At 41.2% G+C, this 25,149-nt stretch overlaps 1 protein-coding gene across 4 annotated transcripts in view; it reads right to left on the bottom strand.

Moving 5' to 3' along the window:
* LOC104001628 (uncharacterized) overlaps positions 1 to 25,149 on the bottom strand; it is a 69,161-nt gene that overhangs the window by 31,340 nt on the left and 12,672 nt on the right. For 3 of the 4 annotated variants that reach the window (XM_063785987.1, XM_063785988.1, XM_063785986.1), the window contains exon 2: positions 2,223 to 2,368. In XM_063785987.1, the coding sequence (XP_063642057.1) occupies positions 2,223 to 2,368 (146 nt within the window). Of the gene's footprint in view, positions 1 to 2,222; positions 2,369 to 11,809; positions 14,114 to 25,149 lie in introns of those variants that run through there. The other variant, XR_010148102.1, reaches the window with a different exon arrangement.

The raw sequence follows: 25,149 nt of genomic DNA, 5'->3' as shown, positions 1-25,149 counted from the left end.
CTCTGGGAGAGTCTATGGTCAGTAATCATGGTAAAGTGATGGTCACCAGGTGCTATGCAATCAAAGTACAGGGATGGGGTAGATAGAAACGGGTCTGATCTAAAATGAGAGTAGGGGCCAGGCGCAGTGGCTCACGCCTGTAATCCCAGCAATTTGGAAGACTGAGGCAGGAGGATCATTTGAGTTCAGGAGTTTGAGACCTGAACATGGTCAACATGGTGAAACCCTGTCTCTACTAAAACTAAAAAAATTAGTCGAGCGTGGTGTTGGGTGCCTGTAATTCCAGCTACTCAGGAGACTGAGGCAGGAGAATTGCTTGAACCTGGAAGGCAGAGATTGCAATGAGCCGAGATCATATCACTGCACTTCAGTGCGAGACTCCATCTCAAAACTAAAATAAAATGAGAGTAGGGAAAGAAGACTCAGAAAAGACTCTGGAGGAAATGATGGGGGCTGAGAACTCAATGTTTAGGAAGAAACAACTAAATGAAGAGTGGAGGAGGAGGCGTGTTTTAGGCAAAGGCCTTGAGTTGAGGGATAACTGTATTTCTCTAGAATGGAAAGAAGGCTATTGTGGCTGGAGCAGAGAGAATACACTGAAGGGCAGGAGGAAATGAAGCTAAGGCATAAGCAGGAGCCAGCATGATTATAAGGACCTTGTAGGATATGTTGAGAATTTGAGCTTTTATTCCTGAAAGTAGAGGGAAACCACTGGAGTGTTTAAAGCAAAAGAGTAACAGGATCTGGTCAGGAGCGGTAGTTCACACCTGTAATCCCAATGCTTTGGGAGGCTGAGGCAGGAGGATTACTTGAGCCCAGGAGTTCCAGACAAGTCTAGGCAACATAGTGAGACCCTGTCTCTTCAAAAATGTAAAAATTAGCTGAGCTTGGGGACATGCACTCATAGAATTTAAAAAAAATGTTTTTTTTTTAAAGAAGACAGCCTGGGAAACATGGTGAAACCCCATTTCTAAAAATAAAAATAAAAATTAGCTGGGTGTGGTGGCATGTGTCTGTAGACCCAGCTACTCAGGAGCTAAGGCGGGGGGATTGCTTGAGCCTGGGAGGTCTAGGCTACAGTGAACCATGATCATGCCACTGCACTACATCCTGGGTGACAGAGTGAGACCCTGTCTTTAAAAAAAAAAAAAAAAGTAATAGGATCTGATGTGACACCTTTTTCTGGCCATTGAGTGGATAGTGAATTGTAGAGGAGCAAAAGTTGATGGGAGAGATAGTTAAGAGCTGCTGTAGAAGTCTAGAAAAAAGACTAAAATGAATATGACCCCCATATGGTAATTCAAATGCATCCTGTTTATGATGCCTCCTCCCAGTTTAGGCTTTCACCATATCCTCTTCACCTAGTCCATGATCACCCAGCTCTACCACCTGACTACCTCTCTGATTTCAATATCTGGCTTTTTGAAACAAGTGTAAGTAATAACACCTATGTGGCCCACTTCATTCAACAAACATTTTTTAGTAACTCTCATATGCCTAGCACTGTGCTTAGTCCCAGAAATTTAGTCATGAGCAAGACAGACACATACCTTGTCCTCTAAAACCACAAGCTCATGTAAAACAATGCACTTGAAAGCTCTTTGAAAACTGTAAGGCTGTATTAGCACTCTCAATTGCAAGTGACAAGGACACCAATCAAACAGCAAAAGCAAAAGGGAATTTATTAGCTTATGTGCCTGAAAAGTCTAGGAGTATCCTGGCTTAGGTGTCTTTGATTCTAGGTAATGACAATAGAGATCCACACCTCTATCTCGTAGGCTATTCCGCATGATCAACAAGATGGCCACCAGCAGTGCAATCTTTGTAGAAAGAATACAGTCATGCATCACTTAATGATGGGGACACATTCTGAGAAATGCATCAGTAGGTGATTTCGTTGTCATGCAAACATCATAGATGTGTATATAGTATAGCCTATTGCTCTTGCGCTGCAAACTTGTACAGCATGTTACTGTGCTGAATACGGTAGGCAGTTGTAACACAATGGTATTTGTGTGTCTAAACATATCTACACATAGAAAAGGTATAGTAAAAATATGATGATATAATCAGATATGGGACCACTGTCATATATGCAGTCTATCATTGACTCAAGTGTGGTTATACAGCACATGACTGTACCTCTTTCCCAAGAGCTCCTAGAGAAAAATTCAGGGCAGGATTTTGATTGGCCTCGTTTCCATGAGGCAGCAAAAACTCACCTTGATGTAGAATTCTGGCCAGTCCTGGATCATGTGTCCACTCCTGGAGAAAGGAGTTGGGAGAGTCAGTCCTCCTGAACCAGATATAGTGAACAGTATTTCTATGGGATAGTGTGGGGGAAGACTGTTCTCCAGTGAAAGGTTTTCTGGGAAGAAACAAATACAACATATGCCCTCAACAAAGATGCTGTAAACAAATGTTAGGCTTTATAATTGGGACCAAAATATCTAATATAATTAGGACCAAGGCTATCTTTGTAAAATCCTTTATAGGTCTCAAGATAAATACCAGACAGAAAGAAAGAAGGAATAACAAGGGAAAACTTAAAATAGAATAATTGCTAGAGGAGATGTAGGATGAGTCAAGCACAAGATTTTCAGGATAAGAGACCTGAAGATGTTTTCATTCTTAGGAAAGTAGAGTTGAAAACAAATGGAGAGAAAGAAAAAAATCAAGGAAAAGCAGGTCAAGGAAAAGAAAGAATAAAGAACATAGGAAGAGGATTTTAGTCTTGAGGAGGGACATCCTACCTTTTGGCACAGGAAGGAAAAGGCTTTGATGGCTATGGATGTACTGTATTTAAAGTCCATCAATTGTTGAACAGAGTCTATTTTCACTTTGAAACATCTGTTTTATAGAAATGGTCTTAGCATTGTTTTATAGTGTAACTGCAGCATTTACCTCTTGGTGTTACATGAAATAATGGTGCTTCTTAAAATGAATAGTCTCAGAGTTGATTCAATTTGGTAACTATGTAAGCAATCTAAAGGCTTTCATGCTGACAGGTTTTCTGAGCAAGGAGGGTAGGGGATGACATGAGACAGTTTGCTGATGGGGATGGCGTTGGGATGCGGATTAGGTCGGCACAGCCCCTGCTCTGGTGTGACCCTCAGCTCCACCAGTCACTGGTGGGATCTACAGTCACTGGTGGGATCTACAGTCAAGTTGCTTCACCTCTCTAAGTTTCAGTTTTCTCATCTATAAAATTACAGTACTTAACCTATACGTTTGAGGTAAAGATTAAATATGATAAATGTATGGGAAAAACAACTTAGCATATTGCCTGAACCATAGAAAATATGAGAAAAGGTTGTGGCTTTTGTTGTTCTTATTTTTGGCTTAAGTGAGGTGTGAATGTTTGGAACAACTGCCAAGCAAGTGAGAGAGGGAGCTAAGAACAATAGAAGGTGTTCTGAGAACCCAATTGGGAGATGAAACAATAGACTACAGTGTCACAGTCGGCCTGGTGGCATGTGTTCCTCTAATAGCATTGGGCTGATCAGGCGATCAGGTGTAGGGACGACAATGGCAGGTTGTACCATCAGATGTTTGGTCGGGTAAGTACGGCAACATGCCAGCCATACCTCTGCTGCTGGGCCTTTGATCTTCTGCTCTCTTGCCAGGAACACTGTTTCTCATAGTGACACGGCTCACTCACCTCCTTACCTCCTGCAGATGCCCCTCAAATGTCATTTTGACATTTGAGGCGTTCTATAGGGACGCCTCCCTGGCCACCCCACCTAAAGTAGCTCTCTCTACCTCAATCTGCTTGATATTTTCATGAGTGAACCATGGCACCTAACATTGTAGTATATTTTAATTTGTCTACATATTTATTGCATACTTTTCTGTCAAGTAAGGTGGCAGTAACTTAGCTTGGTTCAATGATCTATCAACAGTGCCTGGTCTAGAACATACACATAAATAATTATTAAATCAATAAATGAATAAATGAAAATAAAGGGTGAGAGGGCAATTCAGGTAATCATTCAAAGTGGAGGTTTCAATGGGATTTTATTCTGAGCAATGAGAAGCCATGCAGGATTTTAGGTAGTAGAGCAACATGATCGGAATTCTGTTTTAAACAACAAAAAGTAATTGTCTCCAATTTATAACTAAGAAAATGGAAGTTCAGAGGGTGAAGCTGTTGATTCAAAAATCACAAAGCAGGCCAGGCGTAGTGGCTTGTGCTTGTAATCCCAGGACTTTAGGAAGCTGAGGCAGAAAGATCGCTTGAGCTGAGTTAGAGACTCGCCTGCACAACGTAATGAGACAGCATCTCTACTAACCGTCTTTACTGACAATTAAAAAAAAAATTAGCTGGGCATGGTGGCACATGCCTATAGGCCCTGCTACTTGGGAGGCTGAGGTGGGAGGATCGTTTGAGCCAGGGAGGTCAAGGCTCTGAGGCTACAGTGAATGATTATGTTGCCACTGTATTCCAGCCTGGGTAACTGAGGGAGATCCTGTTTCAAAAAAAAGAAAAAACCAGAATCACAAAGCAAGTGGCCATGCTGAAATTGAAACTCAAGCAGCCTAAACTCATGCTCTTAGCCAACACATGCTGTCTCTCCAAAAGATATATGCAGCACCTTAAATGCCAGGGCACCTTAAATGCCAAGAAAGCAACATGCCATCTCTGTGTGGGACCTATGAGTGCCCAGCCAACAACACAAGCTATGTTCTATAGTAATTCTCTGTGAGTATGTCTTTCTAGATTAAAGAAAGCCACTGCCCTTACCACTCCCTTCAACTCCAGTATAACATAAATGAATAAGAAGGGTATCATGAAGTACATCAGCCTTAGCCCCCAAGTCTAGAGGAATTCTTCCTTGAAATATCAGCTCCTGCCCCTCACACCCCTTGTGAAGGGAACTTCCCTATCCCTATCCCCTGATCTGTTGTGGTCGGGTTTGTTCCTTGTGATCCCAGCTACAGTCATGGTGAACCCCAAGGGCAACCGTTCAATTCGTTAGGCAGTGACGTATTACAATGGTTCAGTAAGATTCTGCAACCCACTGGAACTAGAAAATGCTAAGAGATCTGCCTCTTAGCAGTGTTAACAGGAGCAAATATATAGGCAGAAGAGGCTGGTGAGTAGAGAGAAGAAAATGCAGCAAATAGCCAAGTGTGGCAGTGTAGGTCTAAGCTGGTGTTGCTTCAGTTCCTGAGCAGTTTCCAGAAGAAATGCATGTGTATTCTTACAGTACCCCTGCTTTTTCTGAGGTAACATGGAAAGCTGACCAAGCCAAGATAAAGCAAGTTCCCAGGTCACTCTGATATTTTCTTTTGCATTTTTTTTTCTTTTGAGACAGAGTCTTGCTCTGTCACCCAGGCTGGAGTGTGGTCAGCTCACTGCAAACTCCACCTCCTGGGTTCCAGCTATTCTCATGCCTCAGCCTCTTGAGTAGCTGGGATTACAGGCATGGGTCACCAAGCCCAGCTAATTTTTATATTTTTAGTAGAGATGGGGTTTTGCCATGTTGGCCAGGCTGATCTCAAACTTCTGGCCTCAAGCGATCCTCCCGCCTTGACCTCCCAAAGTGCTGGGATTATAAGCGTGAGCCACTGCACCTGGCCAATTCTGATATTTTCGAAGGGTACCTCCATCTGCTTCTCATGGTGGCTCACCAGTCTACACCTGCCTCTGCTATCCCTGTGGCCATTTCCTCTGTGAGTGCTGGAAAGCCAGTCCCCAGTCTGAAGTCAAGGCCAATTTTCCTGACTTACATTGATGGGATTCCAATTGATGCCTCTCTGTTTTCTGATCTGGGATACCATATTCTAACCATGAAAAGCATCTCACCAAGACCCTCTTTTTTTCTACTCAGGTATTGTCCTCTTATTTTTACTACAACTGCTAACCCAGTCTGGAACTAAGGATCCTAAAAATAATCCCAGCAAGTCAAAGCCACCTCCTAATATTCAATTCAATCCGGTAAGCTCAAAATAAGCATCTATTATGTGCTAAGAGCTGGGAACAACTGTGCTCAAGGCAGGTAAGTTTTGAGGAAGCCTCAACCTAGCCATAAATAAATAAATAAATAAATGAATAAATAAATCCGCAGACTTATAGTCTTACTTTGGTCTTGGAGTCCCAATTCTGTTGCGTACAGAGAGTTCTGTTCCAAAAAACATGGAAAAGTAATGGTTTCTCTTTCCTGTGAGCTTAAGAACCTGAAGTTGGTAATTTGCTGGCCTACCAAACTCATGGAACATAATGCAGGAAAAGCTGATTAAAATGAAAGCATGTCTTCTTGTCTCATGGACTGAATACTTCCATTAAGGTTTGAATGTCCTCTTTGTTCCTTTAAATGATGGCATCTGGCCAAGTCATTAACTTTCTGATAGCCCGTCCTCTTCCTTAGCAATCTGATCCACATCTACACTGGATGACTCAAATTTCATGGCTGCTTTCATGGGAGTTGGGAATGAACAAACCTGTAGATTATTAAATCTGAAAGGACATTGCCTAAACTGTTTTCTACCCCAGATAAATGTAAGAGAAAAACTGAATAAAATAATGCTTTTTTTGCCTGTTTTATATACAGTATCTATGCAATCTTTTAGTTTTTCTAGTCTTATTTTAAAAAATTAACAGGCTAGGCATGGTGGCTCACACTTGTAATCCCAGAACTTTGGCAGGCTGAGGTGGGTGAATCACCTGAGGTCAGGAGTTCGAGACCAGCCTGGCCAACATGGTGAAACCCCACCTCTACTAAAAATACCAGAATTAGCCAGGCCTGGTGGCGTGCATCTGTAATCTCAGCTACTCGGAAGGCTGAGGCAGGAGAATTGCTTGAACCCAGGAGGCAGAGGTTGCAGTGAGCCGAGATCTTGCCACTGCATTCCAGCCCAGTGACAGAATGAGACTCCAACTCAAAAAAAAAAAAAAAAAAAAAAATTAACATACAGCAAAATTGACCTTATCTGTACGTTTATTTCTATAATTTTGTGGCGTTGTGGGGATGTTGTGCAGAACAGGGTCTTACTCTGTTACCTAGGCTACAGTGCAGCAGTGCAATCATAGCTCACTCTAGCCATGACCTCTTAGGCTCAAGCAATCCTCCTTCCTCAACCTGCGTGCCAACACATCAGCTAATTTTTTATTGCCAGTAGACATGTGGTCTTGCTATGTAGCCCAGGCTGGTCTTGAACCCCTGGCCTCAAGCAATCCTCTCCCATCAGCCTCCCAAAGTGCTGGGATTACGGGCATGAGCCACCACACCTGGCCCAGTTCTATACATTTTGACACGTATATAAATTCATGTAACTTCCATCACAATCAAGATGCAGAACAGTTCAATCACCCCGGAAAGCTCCCTCATGTTATCCCTTTGTCATTCCATTCCTCTCCCACCCCTAATTCCTAACAGATCATGAATCATTGATCTATTGTCTATCACTATGGTTTTGTCTTTTAGAAAATTTAATATAAATGGAATCATGTAGTATGTAACCTTTTGAGACTGGCTTCCTTTCACTCAGTGATATGGTTTGGCTGTGTCCCTACCCAAATCTCACCTTGAATTGTAATCCCCACATGCCAAGGGCAGGGCCAGGTGGAGATAATTGAATCATGGGGGTGGCTTCCGCCATACTGTTCTCATGGTAGTGAATAAGTCTCATGAGATCTGATGGTTTGATAAGTGGGTGTTCCCCTGCACAAGTTCTCTTGCCTGTAACTGTGTAAGATGTGACTTTGCTCATTTGCCTTCTGCCATGATTGTGAGGCCTCCCCAGCCATGTGGAAGTGTGAGTCAATTAAATCTCTTTCCTTTATAAATTACCCAGTCTCAGGTATGTCTTTATTAGCATCGTGAGAATAGACTAGTACACTCAGCTTAATGCCTTTGAGATTCACCCAAGTTGTTGCATGATTCAGTAGTTGGTTTCTTTATATTGTTGAATTGTTTTTCATTATTTACATGTACTAAATTTATTCACCATTTGAAGGAATTTGGGTTGTTTTGTTTGTGGTAATTATTAATAGAGCTACTATATAAACGTTTCTCTATAAGGGGTTATTTTGTAAACTTATTTATTTCTCTATGCTAAATACCTAAGGGGTAAGATTGCTGGATATGGTGGTGGATATATTTTGAACTTCATTTAAAAGTTGACAAACTTTTTTCCAGAGTACCTGTATTATTTTACATTCTCACCAGGAAAGTTTGAGAGTTCCAGTGGCTCAGCATTCTTACTACCACTTGGTATTTCAGGTTTTTTAAAAATTTTATTTTAGCCTTAGTAATGGGTGTGTAATTATGGCTTTAATTTGCATTTTCCTCATGGCTAGTGATGTTGGACATTTTTTCATGGATTTATTTACCATCTATACATCCTCTTTGGTAAAGTATCTATTGAATGCTTTATCCATGTAAAAACTGGATTGTTTTCTTGTTAAGATTTAAGAATTCTTTATATATTCTGGATAAAAGTCCTTTGTTGGAAATGTGATTTGCATATATTTTATTCCATCTGTAGCTTTTATTTTCATACTCTTAACAATGTCTTTTGCAGTGCAAAAGTTTTTAATTCTGGTGAAATCCAACATGTCAGTTTCTTCCTTTATGGATTGTGCTTTTGTTGTCATGACTAAAAACTCTTTCCTTAACCCAAAGTCATGAAGATTTTTATCCTGTTTTCTTCTAAAAGTTTTACAGGTGTATATTTTCTATTTATATCTGTGATCCACGTGAGTTTTTTTTATTCTTTATGCTGTTAATACGGTGAATTGCACTGACCGATATTTAACATTAGATCATGCATTCACAATATAAATTCCATTTGGTGTGGTTTATTATTCTTTTTATCTGTTGTTGGATTTGAATATATTGAGGATTTTTCATCTGTTGTCATGAGCAATAATGGTTTGTAGTTTTCTTATACTGTCTTTAGTTGTTATATCAGGTGATGCTGGCCCCTAAAATGAATTAGGTAGTATTTCTTCCTCTTCTCTTTTCTGAAGAGATTTTGTAGAATTGGTGTTATTTCTTCTTCACATGTTTGGTAGTATTTACCAGTGAAACAGTCTACACCTGGAAATTTCCTTTTTTTGAAAGTTATTAACTAGGAATTAATTCCTTTAATAGTTATAAGGCTTTTTAGGTTACTACCACCATTCACCTTGGGTAAGTGGTGGTAGTTTTATGGTTTTTTATGAATTGGTATAGTTTTTCTAAGTTGCCAAATTTACATGTGTACAGTTGTTCATAGCATTCTCTTATCCTTTTCGTGTCTGTGGAGTCTAGTGATATCCTCGTCATACCTGATAGTGGTAATTGGTGTCTTTTTTTTCAATCTGTATAAAGGTATGTATTTACTTTTTTGGTATGTATTTACATGTATTTTTTGTATGTATTTACTTTTTTTAACTCTATCATTCTGGTTCTTTCTTTTCTGTGAGACAGTTTCATTCTTGTTGCCCAGGCTACAGTGCAATGGCACAATCTCGGCTCACCACAACCTCCACCTCCTGGGTTCAAGTGTTTCTCCTGCCTCAGCCTCCCGAGTAGCTGGGACTACAGGCATATGCCACCACGCCTGGCTAATTTTGTATTTTTAGTAGAGACGGGGTTTCTCCATGTTGGTCAGGCTGCTCTCAAACCTCTGACCTCAGGTGATCCGCCTGCCTCGGCCTCCCAAAGTATTGGGATTACAGGCATGAGCCACCATGCCTGGCCCATTCTTGTTCTTTAAAATATGTGTATGTATTCTGGTTCTTTAAATATACATACTTTAAAGAACCAGCTATTGGTTTCATTGACTTTTCTATCGTTTTTCTGGTTTTGGTTTCATGGACTGGGCTCTTATATTTATTTATTTTTCCTTCTGATTGCTTTGGGATTATTTTAATCTTCTTTTCTCTAATTTCTTGAATTGAAAATTTTGATGATTGATTTGAAACTGTAAATTTCCTCTAAGCACTGCTTTAGTTAAGTCTTATAGTTTCAATGCATATACTTAACTTTTCAAAATTTACTTCGAATCCATATTTTACTACATGGACTATAGAAACCTTACCACCATGCAGATTTATTTTCCCTCCCTGCTTTGTGTTGTAGTTGTCTTATTTATTATATTTATATACATTGAAAACTCTACCAGGAAATGTTATAATTTTTCAACCATCAAGCATATGTTAAAATATTCATAAAAGAAGAATAACCTATTTTTCAATATACTTGCCATGTCTGTTGCTCTTCCTTCTGCATCACAAGTTTCCTTCTAGGATCATTTCACTTCTGTCTGAAGAACCCCTTTTAGCTCTTTTAAGATACAACTGCTATCAGTGAATTATACTAGTTTTTCTTTATATGAGTGGTGTTTTTTGTTTTTGTTTTTGTTTTCCAAGATGGAGTCTTGCTCTGTTGCTCAGAGCTGGAGTGCAATGGCATGATCTTGGCTCACTGCAACTTCTGCCTCCCAAGTTCAAGCAATTCTCCTGCCTCAGCCTCCCGAGTAGTTAGGATTACAGGTGTGTGCCACCATGCCTGGCTACTTTTTATATTTTTAGTAGAAATGGGGTTTCACCATGTTGGCCAGGCTGGTCTTGAACTCCTGACCTCATAATCCACCCACCTCAGCCTCTAAAAGTGCTGGGATTACAGGCGTGAGCCACCGCACTCAGCCTCTCTCTGTTATGCAAATTCAATACTTTCTATTGATCTATCTCCAAGTACACTTTTTTCTTTGTTAATTGTTTTCTGCTATTGAGCCTATCCAGTGAGTTTCTTTAAGTTATATTTTTCAGTTCTAACATTTCAGACAGTTCTTCTTTAAATCTTCTATTTCTTTGCTGAGGCATTCTGTTATTCCACCTATATAAGATTTTATTTCCTTACTTGGTGGAGCATTTTTACAATAGCTCTGCTAGGAAGTCTTTGTCAGCTAGTTCCTAAGTGAGTCATGATCTTCCTGGTTCTTTGCATGCTGCACACTTGTGGATTGTATTCTAGACGTTTTGAATGACATGTTATAAGATGTGGGGTCTTGTTTAACTCCTGCAAAGAATATTTATATTTTTGTTTTAGCAGGTAATCGACACAATGGGTTCAGCTCATAAATTCTGACCAGCCATTTGTGGGTTAAGATTCCAATGCCAGTCTGTTTTTTAAAGACTTTGTAGTCCTGCTCAAATCTGTCTCATGTATGTGCCTCCCCAGTCTCAAGCCAAAGATCTGGGCAGTGGACAGTCTTTTGGTTCAGTTCTTTATGCCTATGTTGGGTAGCATCAGATCTGTGCCTTTCCAAATCAAGGGTGAGCCCAAGAGCTCATAAACAATTTTAAGGGCTATAATCCTGAATCCCTTTCTCTCTGTGATCTCCTTAGTACCCCTTGGTGTCCTGGGGCTCTCACCTTGTTCTCTGGTCAGAAATCTGGGTTTCTGGTAGCCTTACTTTGTTGTGCACTTTCTGAAACTGTCCCCACATCTCAGATCAAGTGATGAGGGAACATGGAGGTAGAAAAAGCCACAGGAGTTTGCCTCACCCTCTCTGGGCCACAGCTCCTCCAACTGGAGAGGCATGTTCCTCTTTCTCAGTTGTGACTCCCGTGTGCTCCTGTTATTGCTACCACTGCAGTAATTAGTAGGGGCTAACATAAATAAAAGACTGGAGAAAAGGGGAAAAAATTAAAATAATTGTTTTTATCTCCTAGTGCTAGGCATTCCTTTCCCACTCTACAAGCCATAATTGGAGGATCCCACCTGAGCTCTCTCTGTGTCTTAGTATCTATGTTGGGTTTCAGGCAGTCTTGTGTTCATTTCAAAGGAAACTGGAGGGGAAAAGATGACACACTCACCATTTTGGTCTTCATCTCCAATCTGCCTGCTATTATTTACTTTTCAGAGTCCTCAGATGCTCCACTTATTCTGCCCAGGTTTTTTAGCCGCATTCAGTGGGAGGAACAGGGTGGTGTGAGTACACTAACTCTGTTGTACCTGGAATCAGAACCCCTCCAATATTTTTTTGAAAACTCCTCTAAGAGGCAAGAAAATAATAAAGTTTCTTATTCTAAATTTCCTGCCTAACTGCATGTTTAGACCTATTAATGCTAGGAAGAGGAAAAATGTAAGTGTGGGTGGATGAGGTGGGACTATCATGTAGTCATGTGAAACATTTTAAAGCCAAAAAAAGGAAAGAACGTCTTTTAAGCTTTACTTTTACAGGCTTCTGTTTTACCCAGTACCATCTGTGGGAAAGGAAATAAGAATTGAAAGGCAAAAATTAAAATAAGTCTTGGAATCAGTAAAGGACTAAAGAAAGTTTTACTGGGCAAGTTAGTATGGATTCAGGAAAGAAGGAAATACACTATACTTACTGAGGTTTTTTTGTACCATCTCCAAGCCAGAGCTTGCCAGGAATTTCCCTTTTTCCATTCACCCTGCTCATAAGCCCACCACAAAGAGCAAGACTTGGGTTTGCCTAAGCCTACACTTGAGACAGAAATAAAACTTTTACCTCCTAACAGAGGACTGAGCTGTGAGACTCTGAAAGCTTTTCTTATTGCTTACCTTCTTATTTTTTTTCCTTTAATAGCCTTAGGTATTCTTAATTTCCTTACCTTTTGGTCACACAAATACCTAGTTTTGGTTCTTATAACTCCATGTAGTCCATGGAGTTAGGTCACAATAGAGATCAACCTCTACACAATGCGCCACTGTGTTAGCTGGTTTCATTCTGAATCAGTTAATTCTGGTGTGCGTGTGTGTGTGTGTGTGTACTTTGGGAAATTGTAAAAGTCAGAGTTTAATCAAGGATATAAGATCCTGAATTAGGAGTCTCCCGATAAGCTAGTTTTTCTCCAAAGCCTTTCCTACAAGTGTTTTTAAAATAAGCTCCCATCCTGTTACTGGTGTAGTCAGAAACGCCATTTCCTCCAATCTTCAAGGGCTAGGGGTGAGAAAAGGATTGCTGGGTACAATTTATAAGACACAATTACAAGTTATTCATCCCAGATGAGAAACTAAATTTACTTTGAAGCTTACATTGTTTGCCCAGAGATGACTCTCATGGAAAACACCATGGAACCTCTGCTAAAATGAGTGTTGTTCTTCACCCAAAGCACTGTCTCTCCTCTCGGGAGCCTGGCAGGAAATAGAATTATGGGAAGTAAACTGCTATCAGCCTAACAGTCTAACCTAGAGCAACCAGATTGCAGGCTTTTGTGGGTTTGGGATCACGTGTTCTTCACTTTTACTTATGCTGAATAATAATCCTTCCACATGGTGGGAAATCCATATAATTTTTAACTGGTCCAGTGGTATCTGGACCAGATCTGAGAGAGTGGATTCATTCATAAACCAACATTTATCAAGTTTCCTGCTAGTGGCGAGGCTTTGTTCTAGATCTATATATTGCAGATGGAAGAAGAACAAAATAAATCCCGGTCTCAGGGAGACTGCCTTTTAGTGGGAGAATCAGAGGATAACCAACCAACCAAATAAATATAATACCATGGCAGGCAGTAGTAAGTGGTATAAAGAGAAAGATAAGTGGAAGAGACTAGTGTAGGCTGAGGCCAAACAATGATCACTAGTGATCAATAGTAGTCTTGGCTTCTCTGAAGAGGTGAATTTAAACTGAAACTTCGGTAAAGAGAGACAATGAGCTATTCAAAGGGGTAGATGATCCAGACTAAGAGAACAGCAAGTCCAAAGGCTCTGAGGCAGAAGGATAGATGTTCAAGGAAAAAAAAAAAAAAAACAGATAGAATTGATTAGGAAGGAAACACAGATGATTTGCATGGAGCAGCCTGCTGGCTTCCAGTTCAGTTTCAGGTTGGATCACCTTGATATATCTGGTCCTCAATATTCCTGGAGAGCCCAAAAGGGAAAGGCCCTAAATGTGTCTCATATATCAGGTCTCTCTAATAAAGGCTCAAGTCTCAAGAGATTTTGGCTTATTCCCAGAGCCCTGAAATAATTCATTCAACAACTTGTAATAATTAGGAAGCTCTTACCATGTGCCAGGTACTGTGCAATTAATCATTATCATGGCTTGGCATAGAAACTGGAAAAATATCCTTGGACTTATTTTCCTGGGAAGTAATTATTACAGTGGCAAGTGGTGTTAAGTCAACTAGTCCTGTTGCAGACTTGAAATACTCTGGGATGGAACTGGCTGTTCTTTCTTTCTATATTATTGGGTGCTTCTCTGGTAGTGCTCCAGGCCTTAGTCTTTGGTTCTTGTCTCTATTATATACTCTCTTCTGTGTTATATTATCTAGTCTTATAAATATAATCTCTATGGCTATTTATGTGAAATTTACATTTGTATTCATACATTCATCCTAAACTCTAAACTCTTCTACTTAACTCCCTACTTGTCCTCTCTATTAGACTGTCTGATACACATTTCAAACCTAATGTGCCCAACACTGAATTTCTAATCTTCCTCTCCAATCCTCCTATGCCCACAGTCTCCCTGATCTGAAACTGAGTCAATGACAGCTTCATCCTTGTTCAGGATCAAGACCTCAAAATCAAATGTGACTTTTCTCTTTCCTCAAATCTCGTATCCAGTCCTTCAACAAATCCTGTTGGGTCAATGTTCAAAATATACTCAAACTCTGACCATTATTTACATGTCCACTGCTATCAGTCTAGTCCAAGCTACCATCATTTTTCACCTGGATTATTTCTCCTCTTCAGCCTCTACTCAAAACAGCTGCAAGATACTTTCAAAATTTGTCAGCTTATGCCACTCTCTGGCCCAATTCCTGCAATGGTGCCCCATTTCATTGAAAGTGAAAATGGAAATCTTGCAGCAGCCTGGAATTCTCCTTCCCCACATTGATTCCCGGGCCTCACATCAACTCCTTTTCTTTTTTCTCACTTTGTCTTAATCACACTGGCTTTTTTGCCTTGAACTTGTCAGGTTCTCTCCTGCCTCACTATTCCCTCTGCCTGGATTCTCTTCCCCAGCTACCCATATGGCCAATATCTTCTCCTTTATACCTTTGCATAAATATCACCTTCTTAGTGATGCCGATCTGAACAGCCTATTTAAAACTGCAAACTTCCCCACAATGCTTACTCACTCTGCACTTTTTCTTAAGCATCCCTTATCAATCTAACATATCATGTAATTTACTCATTGTTTATTGTTAATTGGCTGGCTGTCTCCCCTCACTAGGCATCAGTTCCACAAGGACATGGAATGCTTTACTTACTCATGGAATCTCAAGCCTATAGACTAGTGTCTGACACATAGTAAGTGTTCAGTGTTTTCGTTTTGTGAATGAATTGATTAATCTGTGATATGTTGTCCTTCTCACTGGCCTATCAGCTATATCTAATGCAAGTCATTGCATTCTTAGGTCTTTAATAATTCTAGGTCTTTAGTAAGTGTTTTTGATGGGCTGTTTAGCCAGAAGAATCCACTAATTATGCAGCATTTCATAAAATTTTTTCATCTAGTTTCTATTTCATGGAAATTTTTGCCAAAAGGTCATCATTATATGGAGCACCTTTCATTTTTTTTCTTTTTATTGAATAAGAATACATGTATAGAAAAGTACAACTTTCGTAAGTGCACAGCTTGTTGTAATTTCACAAAAAAAAAAATTAACTCAGGTAACCAATACCCACAGGAGGAAACACAACATTACCAGCCCCTAGATGCCCCCTTATGCTTCCCTTCCTGACTTCTGATATTACAAATTAGTTTAACACAGTTTATTTTTAAAACACCATATTCAGATTTCAATAGTTTCAGTAATGCTTATATAAAAAACTGACTTTAAAAAATTGATCTGATTTCCTCCGTCACTGACAAAGACAACATAAAAATGGAACTTGTTCTAAAAAAGCACAAATAGAAGGAATTTGTCAGAAGCTCACATTTCAAGATAGACTTTCTGGCAAAAATCAATTAAGTATAGATATTGGATATATCTACTTCTACCTCATGTACATTTAGGAAAGACCATGAAATACATTACTTATCAGAAATATATGTCAAAGGCTAAGCTATTGCTTTGTTTCCTTATTGGTTTGTAATATTGATGCTGTTATATCTCTAAGGATTTTCTTAAATCAAGTGAGAAGAAGCTTGATGAAGAATCATTTCACTTAAACTTTAGGGTAAAGAACTGCACAGACGTGGGTGAGCTGTTATTCTTTATCCCCTCACACCCTCAGATCTATTCTCAGCACTTCTCTTCTCTGCAAAAGCTGATGAGTCAGACTTCTTACTGCTTCCCGCCTTTCCCTCAAACTGTACCTCTGGTCTCCCCGGGTATTCCCTATGACCCTTTGATGAGAAAAGAGGGTGACAGTGGCCTGGTCTGGTTTAAGAATTATCTGTCTGGGGTGGCTCTGCAAGCCATAGGAAAATCTTCCCATAGACAGAACTTCAGGAAGTACATCTGGTTGGCCACTGACATGAAAGAAGGGAGAAGCTGAGGTTTCCTGAAATACACAGGCAGGGGCTAATGGGTTGGTCAAATTATCAGGGACCTGGAAGGTTGGTGCCAAGATCACCTAAAGGGAAGTTATATAATGGACCTCTAAAAATGGCTAGTCTTTGAGGCTATTTGAGTAGCATATAAATGTTCCCCCAGAGGACATCTACCTCACAGAAAGCTAAATGAGGAGGTGGACAAGATGACCTATCCCTTGGTTGTAGTGAGCCTCCTTCCCTGGCTGCTATGGTCTAAATATTTGTGTCCCTTCAAAACTCATATGTGGAAACCTAATCATCAATGTGAATGGTATTAGGAAGTGAGGCCACTGGGAGGTTAAGTCCCCAGGGAGGTTAAGTGCCCTTATGAATGGGATTAGTGCCCTTATAAAAGAAATCCCAGAGAGCTGCATAGCCCTTTCCACCATATGAAGACACAGAAGGTGGCCCTCTGTGAACCAGGAAACAGGCTCTCACCAGACGCAGAGTCTGCTAGAACCTTGATCTTGAACTTCCCAGCCTCCAAAATTGTGAGAAATAAATTTCTGCTGTTTATAAACAACCCAGTTTACGGTGTTTTGTTAAAGCAGTTGAACATGCTAAGACACTGGCCATGTTTGTGCTTGGGTAAATGTCTCATGTACAAAGTGGCCATGGGAATAGGAACAGAGGCAATGAAATAAATAAACATGGACTTCCTCACATCACAGCTGATCTGCCACTGTCACTGCTGAGTGTCCAGATTTCTCAAACGGAAGGCAACACTGAACCCTTATTTGGCACTATTTCTTGGAAGTATCAGCCATCCAGGTTGATAATATCAGACCACTACATTATGGAAGGGGCAGGAATTTGTCTTCATGGGAATAATTACATATACTGGAGAGTAACTTCCCTTTCCTGTGCATGTTGCTTCTGCCAGCACTACAATATGTGGTTGATAGGCTGCCTTATTCATCCCCATGGTGTCACACACAGCATTGTCACTGATCAAGGAACTCATTTACAGTGAAACAGCTGTGGTATTAGGCTCACATCGTAGAATTCATTGTTCTTACCTGGAAGCAGCTAGATTGATGGAATGATGAAATGTCCTATCGAAGGCTCATTTATGGAGCCTGCTGGGAGACAACATCTTGTGAAGTTGGGGTGCTGTCCTATAAGTGGTCAGATCAGTGGTTGATACATGGTGTTGAATACATGGCTCTGGGAACTCAGGATGAGTAATAACCCACTTCAATAATACTGTCTTCTTGTCCCTAAAACATTGCATCTAATGGGCGTGAGGTTCTTGTGCCCAAGGGGGAGATATATTTCTACTAGGAAACACTGAGAATGCCCCTTCAACATTTCAGGTTGTTCATGACACTGATCAAAGGCAGAGCATTGGCTGTTTGTATGGACTGGTATGATTAATTTTGATTATCAAGGAGAAATTGGGATTTTTGCTATCACATGGAAACAACACTGTATCTAGAGCCCATGGGATTCATTGCACTCCCATGTCCAGTAGTAATGGTCAATGAGAAACGGCAGCAACTCAACAAAGATGGAACCACCCGGATCCTATGGCAAGGAAGGTTTGGCTCACCCCATCAAGTAAGACACCTTAACTGTCAAGATGCTAGGGGAGGGTAAAGAATTATGGAACGAGTGCTGGGAGGAGGAAGTCAGGATTATTAGATTAGAAATGCTTAGATGTGGAGCTGTAGTATGATAGTTATTTATTTTTTTACCTTTCTTTGCTGCCTTGCATCCTGGTGGTGACTAAAGTTACAGTTTAGGGTCCAGGAAGTAATATGACTGAAATACATCATCACTCAGTGATACAGTAGCTGATGAGACTATGTTTTCCCTGTGTTGAGGACCTGAGTTTCTTTGGCTAAGTAAAGTGTTAGAATGGAAGCTGAGTGACAATAGGGTGGCCTGGGATGGTTATTCTTAGATCTGTTCTCTGCCTTTTCCTGTCACGCTCTGTGGCCTGGGAGGCTGCCCTCTACTAGACCTGTTGTTTCATTTGCTTTTCCTTGCACTCTGGCAAGAAACCACTGGCAAGAGGCCAGAGGGCAGGAGGAGAGCCAGGCCAGGGATTTTTATGCCCTCCTCCTCTTTCCTCCCTGCCACACCACAGTTGAGACAGAGGCTCCAGCTCCCAGGCCCAGTGACCTCTCCTGCAGTTTCAGCTCTTACCAGGCTGGTAACAGCATCCCCTCCCTTTGTCCCTGCAGACCTCCTGTGGTAAGAGCTAATCCCTGACTGTCTCCCCAGCTCTTGTTGGTTCCATTAACCCTGCCCACGCCTCTGTAAATAATCCCTGTATGAAATTCTCTTCAGCTAAACCCTTTGATGGTGCCATCTGTTTCCTACTAAGGCTTCAGTGGATACAGCAGGAAAAATAGCTGAGAAAGGAGAGAGGTATGGAGGTCAGCTATTGTGAAGTGGGGGAACATTTGAGGGCATATGGCTGGCACATACAGGCCAGAATAAGATGCATTTTCACAGGCTGAAATTGGCCAAGACAAAAAGAGTAATCTCTTCTAGTCAGAGCTCATAGTTGGTTTTTTTTTTTTTTTTTTTTTTTTTGGTATTGTCAGATAGAGAAAGCCTGCAAAGCTGATTGGGATGTGCCCAAGATTGAGAGGTTTTCTAGGTTGCAGGAATTTCAGTTCTAAAACTGGAACAGTCCTAGGCAAACTGGGAGAGTTGGTCACCTTAATCTGTGATTATAATCAGGACTTCTGAGTCTTGCCCAGCTGCTCCTGCTGTAGGGACATTCTAGGCAAAAGGACACTGTTCTAGAACCACTTGGCTCCTCCTCTCCACCCTCAATCAATGGCAGACATCACTTATCTCTCAAGGCATACTTTCTCTACATGCAGTCTGAGATCTCTCTTAACACATGGTTCAGGAAGCTGGTATCGACTGTTCAGAGCTAGAATGCCAGACAAGAACCTTGCTAACACCCCTGAATTAGAGTGAATTAGAGCTTTGGCCCCAAACTCAAAAGCAGGGCTAGACCAAGAAGAGCCTCTAGAGCTCTTTTTTTGCCCTTGTTTCCTTGGGTATTGCTAAAGTAAGTAGCAGCGTGGGTGGCCTTTTTAGCTCCTTTGCACTTGGCCAATAATTAGATCCTACTCATCTCCATCTTTCCATCTACTGTAAGAGCTTCAAGGGCTGACATTGTGTTGTAAGAACAGCAGCTCACACCTTCAACATTAACAATCTGCCCGTTTATTATTCCAAGTGCTGTGTATTTTTTAACCATCTATATGTTAAAGATGAGGAAACAGACAGTTAACTGATTTAAGTGACTTTTCCTAGCTCACACATGTAGCAGACCCAGGACTCAAATGCACTCATTCAGGTTCTTAGTACAGCACTTAGTGCCTCTCTCCTAGTTCCCTCGGATACCCTGCACCTGGCTCAGAGCTTGCCAGGTAGTGAGTGCCTGGTTATTAAATATGTGCTTAAAATTGTTAAATGAATAGAAATCTTACCAGGAAATATGTCCCTTTTCATGTCTCCTTTTCCATGGACCCTGCTCTGGTTTTGTTAGGCCTTCTAAGCAAAGGCAACCTTTGACTCAGCTGACTAAACCAGCAGCATGAGAACAGAACAGAGCAGAGAGTGGTCCTTTGTCAATGGGCTCAAATCCAGGTTCTATCAGCCTCTTAATCTAGAAGGTGAGAATTTCAATGGTGCTTACCTCCGAAGAGTTGTGCCAGATGAGTCAAGAACTTGGCACACAGTACATACTTACTTTTAGCTTTGATTATTTTAATGGTTATTCTTGCAAATCAATCCAAATGCAGTAAATAGAAGTGCAAAGGGTAGATTTTCAATTCCAGGAGCAATCCCTTTACTTCTCCAGGCTTCTTCCTCTAGCCAAGGGCTCTTTCCTTGAAGTCTGTTTCGCCCTGATCTTTTGATGCATCGCCTTGGGGATGAGTGGAGAGAAATCCTTGAGCTCCCCCTAGAGGATGGCGGTGCTCCTAACTTCAAAACCTTCCATGACGTCCCAGGACCCAGGATTAAAATGTTTTCTGATATTTTCTGTTTGTTCCTCCAAATGTTTGTTCCTCCTTCTGTGCTGGGTGTTTTCTGTTTGTCCCTCGGAAACTGCTTTTTACCCCCTTTATACTCTCTTCTGGGCTCCAGGGTGCTGACTTGTATAGATAGACTCCCTTTCTCTCCAACTTCCAGTTTGATATCAACCAATGGAAGTCATCAATATTGAAGAAGAGGAGAGAGATTGGGGTATTATTTCCCCAGGCCCCTCCAAGCCAGGCTGCTAAGAGTAGGCACGATCCCTCTACTAAAGGCCATGGCTTCTATCATGCAGACTTGCAGACTCTAAGATCTCTGGTTCCTTGGTGTTGGCTCCCCTGCTTCCCTCTTCAGACCTAGGGACAGAAATGACTTCCTGCTGTTGCTAGCCCATAGCACAGCACCATCCCAGTTTGCTTTCTCTTAATCCTAACTACACCTTGGTAAATGGTCCCTTTATTAGCTCTCCTCAACTACCCTGTTTGAGAGTGTCATCTGTTTCCTGCCAGCCACTACATGCTGTGTCTAAATTCCTTAACAGTTTCATCTTTCCTCCACCTCCCCAGTACCCTGTGCTTCAATAAACACTACTTACAACCTGTGTAATATAATCCTGCTGCTCTGTGGCCCATGATTCTCCCATTAATTCTTATATCCGCAGTGTCCTTGCATTTTCCCTATCCTCTTCACAACCCGCTCTCCACCCTGGCCCTCATACAATGTCAATCCCCTTTCCTCATTAAAGGCTTCAATTCAAAGGCCATGTCTTCTATTCAGTCCTTCCTGATCTCCTTTGGCACACATTTTTTTTCCCATCTCACTGACATCCATGCCTTTTCTGTCCTATTGAGTAGCAGTCTTACATTTGGGTTGGATTCACCTTTTCTCTAGTGTCTATGGAGGGTCTGGGATAGTTTAACTATGTTCCATTGACTGGATTAATACAGGCCTAATCCAACCAGTACATGATATTTCCCTGGCAACAGGGAAATGGCCAACACTTCTTGGTGGGTGTTCTACTCAGCGGGAGACTGCAGGGCTTTGTTCTGTGGTTGGTATCCATGCTCTCCCCTTCAGAAGTGAGCAGGGAGCAGAGAGTTGCACCCGCTGATTGTAGGCATCTGGTGACCAAGAGGAATGTCAATCTGAGGAAGAAACTAGCATGGAGAGAGGGCAGAATCAGGAGGATCACTAGCAAACAGAACCAGGGCCTTGATCAGACTGTGCCCAAAGCTGTTATGCAAGCCGGCTTGAGATGTTTTTTTTGTTACACCAGCTAAAAATATATGTGACATTTATGTTAACAAAAAAGCAACATTCATAGAGTGCAATTAGAAGACAACTTCATCCTTTTCTTCTTCTGCCCATTCAAACTCACATAAAGGGTTACTTCTTCCTCTGCCTCTGGATAAAACCTTGGTGGGGTCCAAGGGGGAGGGAAGGTCCTATCCTTATCTATTCTTCTGCTGAGGATAAAATGTCTTCCAGTCACCTCTAATTACAAAACAGTTTTATTTCAGTAATTAAAATATCCATTTCTATGTCATAGTCAAACCTCTGAAATTCATTTAACATGAAAACTTCTCTTCTCTCCTGACTCCAGCCACTAAAAGCTACAGTGGGTGTTGGGTAGAGGAGGAGAATGTTCCTATTTCCTCATCTAACATGGGGAATAGTGGCTTTTTACCTATTTCCCCTCTTCTTCACTTACTAAGAGGTCTCTGGCTCCTCCTGGATTAAAGCAGAGGAAGGAGGAGAGATATGAGGTAAGTTAGGGTCTTATTCATGTGGACACTGCAATGTAATATGATGATGGTTCCCTCTCTTTGCATGTTTAAAAGCACCTCTCCCTGGGTTTGAGTCCCAGAGAGAACTGTTCCCATGGGCACTTCTGTGGGTTCTCTGAGGACCTCATTGGGCACATTCAGCTGTGTTATTTATGATGTGGACAATGTACTTTTCTCTCTTTGTCATTTTTATTCCTTTCTCAGCTCCTGGGGCCCTGACAACCCATCTTCCTGTTGGGTTTATGGCATCCTTTTGGGTTTTCCGGGGCTGCAGGCCTGCACTCTTTTTCTCCCATGCAGCTCACATCCAGTCCTGGAGATACACTTATGCATCTTTGTCCCCATCGTCAGTGGAAGAACAGTCTGTTCCAAGAGCAGTCTGGTCTTTTCTCTCTGCCCTCAGAGCAGCCAGCCAGCCGCAGCCTCTTGCCTTTTGATTTCACAGGCATGAGCTGCATTGCTGTCACTGTGCTCAAGGTATTTATCTCAAATATAGTCTAATCTCCTCTTAGCAGGCTTCAGGGAAGAGAGAGATAAGTCCCACCCTTCCCCCACAGGCGTGGGAAGTAGGCCTGAGACACAAACACACTGACATACTCTCCATTATTTCCAAACTCACCTTTGAGATGGATGTTTGCTGAGAGCCACAAAACTGGTTTGTTGCTCCCTCCTTGAAAGTCCTGTTTAGGTATTCTAGCCCTTCCCATAGAACAAAGAGTACTGACCATCTAATGTGTGGAGGCCTTGGCAGAAACAGACAGAAAAAGCAGACAGAGTCCCGCTGTAGCATCCTAACCTACACGCATACTTTACCCCAGGTGGAATTCACTGCTGTAGAGATGGATCCTGTATAGATGTTCATCAAAGTACTGGCAGCATGTTGATGCACTTGACTTTAAAAGTCAGGGACTAAGTCAGGTGAACAAAACTAGGAACTCACGGACCAAATCCAACTGGTTAGAGAGGCAAGTGATTTATTCTCCGGCTCATGTTTCTATATGGAGGCATTTTCCAAGACTAACAATCCTGGCTTCTCTCTTTTGGCTTTCCTTGTCCTCCGTGGGGCAAAGTTATTTGGAAAGTCTGGAAGGGACCAGGCACACGCAGCTCAGCCTTTGCTGCTCTCCCCTCTCTTCACACCTGTGTTATCTGCAAGGAGGGGAATATTGTAGTTTACTATCTTGACTGGAGGGTTAGCTCTGCCTTGCTGGGGTGAAGGGCTTGATTTGTGGGGAGGATGGTTAGTTCAATTCGGGAGCTTTCTAGCAAGCCTATTTGGTTGTACACTTAAGCCAAATCCTTTATGGTTACATCATCAGTATTGAAGCTGACATTTTGACCTTAATCTGCCTGAAACCTGTGTGGCTTAACTGGTTCCAAATTCGGGTGAGAAAGAGAAGTCTTATTTTGGAGGTTGCTTAAACACCATCAAAATCCACAGACATTATTTTCTTTTTTTTCCTTTGGCCCACATAGTCTTTAAATTTTTTTCAAATCAGTTTACAACTTTTAATATTAGGGAGCTTTTAGCTAGAGTTCTGGATTTCCAGCATATCATGATAATTTCAATGAGTTCACTGGGGTTGCATGCCTTGTGGCAATGATTCCTGAGAGGGGGTGGGGAGGGGAGGTAGCAACTGCTCCCTTTAGATAAAGCATGTACTTTCCAGCTCTCCCCAGTTCCCAGCTAGTTAGGGTTGCTGCATTTAGCAAATATGAATGCAAGAAGCCTGTTTAAATGTGCAGAAAAGATAAACAACTATTTTATTTTTATTTTTTAGTGTAAGTAGATCCAATGCAACTCATGCAATTCAGTTAAAGCACCCTATATTGTATCTGGCAACCCTAACTCAACCAGTTTTGTTATCTACTTGGGCTTAGAAGGTAAGTGAGCTTTTTACCCTTGTAGTCATTTTTACTTATCTTTATAAGTACAATACCTAACATACTACCTGGCCCATAGTAAGATGTTAAATAACATTGATGGAATGATTATATAAACATAGCCTGAAGACCAAAATCATATTCCATAGAAAATATCACTAGTCACATAGATGAATAAAGAGTAACAACCTCTTGCTGAGTGCAACTTGAATAAAGAGTACACATTTGCAATTATCTGAGGAGCAGATCTGAGCTGGAATTCTGGACCCTTGACTTAATAGGCGTGGCTTTACTGCTGACTAGCTGAATACAGTTGAGCCAGTTAATACGCCTTCATGAACCTTTGATTTCTCATCTCTAAAAGAAAGGAGAAACGCTTGCTCTCTAGGATTTCTACCAAAGTTAATGTTTTTTATTTTCTTTTGTTCTGAATATTCATCACAGAGAAAGATTAATATGTGCAGAATTTGACAGCAGTATTAGTCAGCAGCAGAACAGTCGATTAAAATTATGTAACTGGTGATAATAAGTCAGCTAATATACGAATAGGTTACTTTGTCACATTCCCAGGTAGTATTTTGAAAATGCCTCTTCTAATACAGGTAATAGAAGCCTAGAAGCATAGCTTTTTCAAGAGGCTTTTTTTTGTTTTTGTTTTCGTTTTTGTTTTTTTTAGACAGAATCTCATCTGTCAACTAAGCTGGAGTGCAGTGGCACCATCTCGCCATCTCGGCTCACTGCAACCTCCACCTCCTGGGTTCAATTGATTCTCATGCCTCAGCCTCCCGAATAGCTGGGACTACAGGTGCATGCCACCACACCTGATTAATTTTTTGTATTTTTAGTAGAGATGGGGTTTTGCCATGTTGACCAGCCTGGTCTTGAATTCCTGGCCTCAAGTGATCTGCCTGCCTCAGCTTCCCAAAGTGCTGGGATTCCAGATATGAGCCACAGCTCCTGGCCCTTTTTCAGGACTTTAAGATGCCATCAACTGACATGCACCATGATTTGAGATTTG

Source organism: Pan troglodytes, chromosome 10 (assembly GCF_028858775.2).
Source record: "Pan troglodytes isolate AG18354 chromosome 10, NHGRI_mPanTro3-v2.0_pri, whole genome shotgun sequence".
Classification (NCBI taxonomy): domain Eukaryota; kingdom Metazoa; phylum Chordata; class Mammalia; order Primates; family Hominidae; genus Pan; species Pan troglodytes.
Note: the sequence above shows the minus strand (reverse complement) of the source record. Positions and strands in the feature narration are given on the sequence as shown.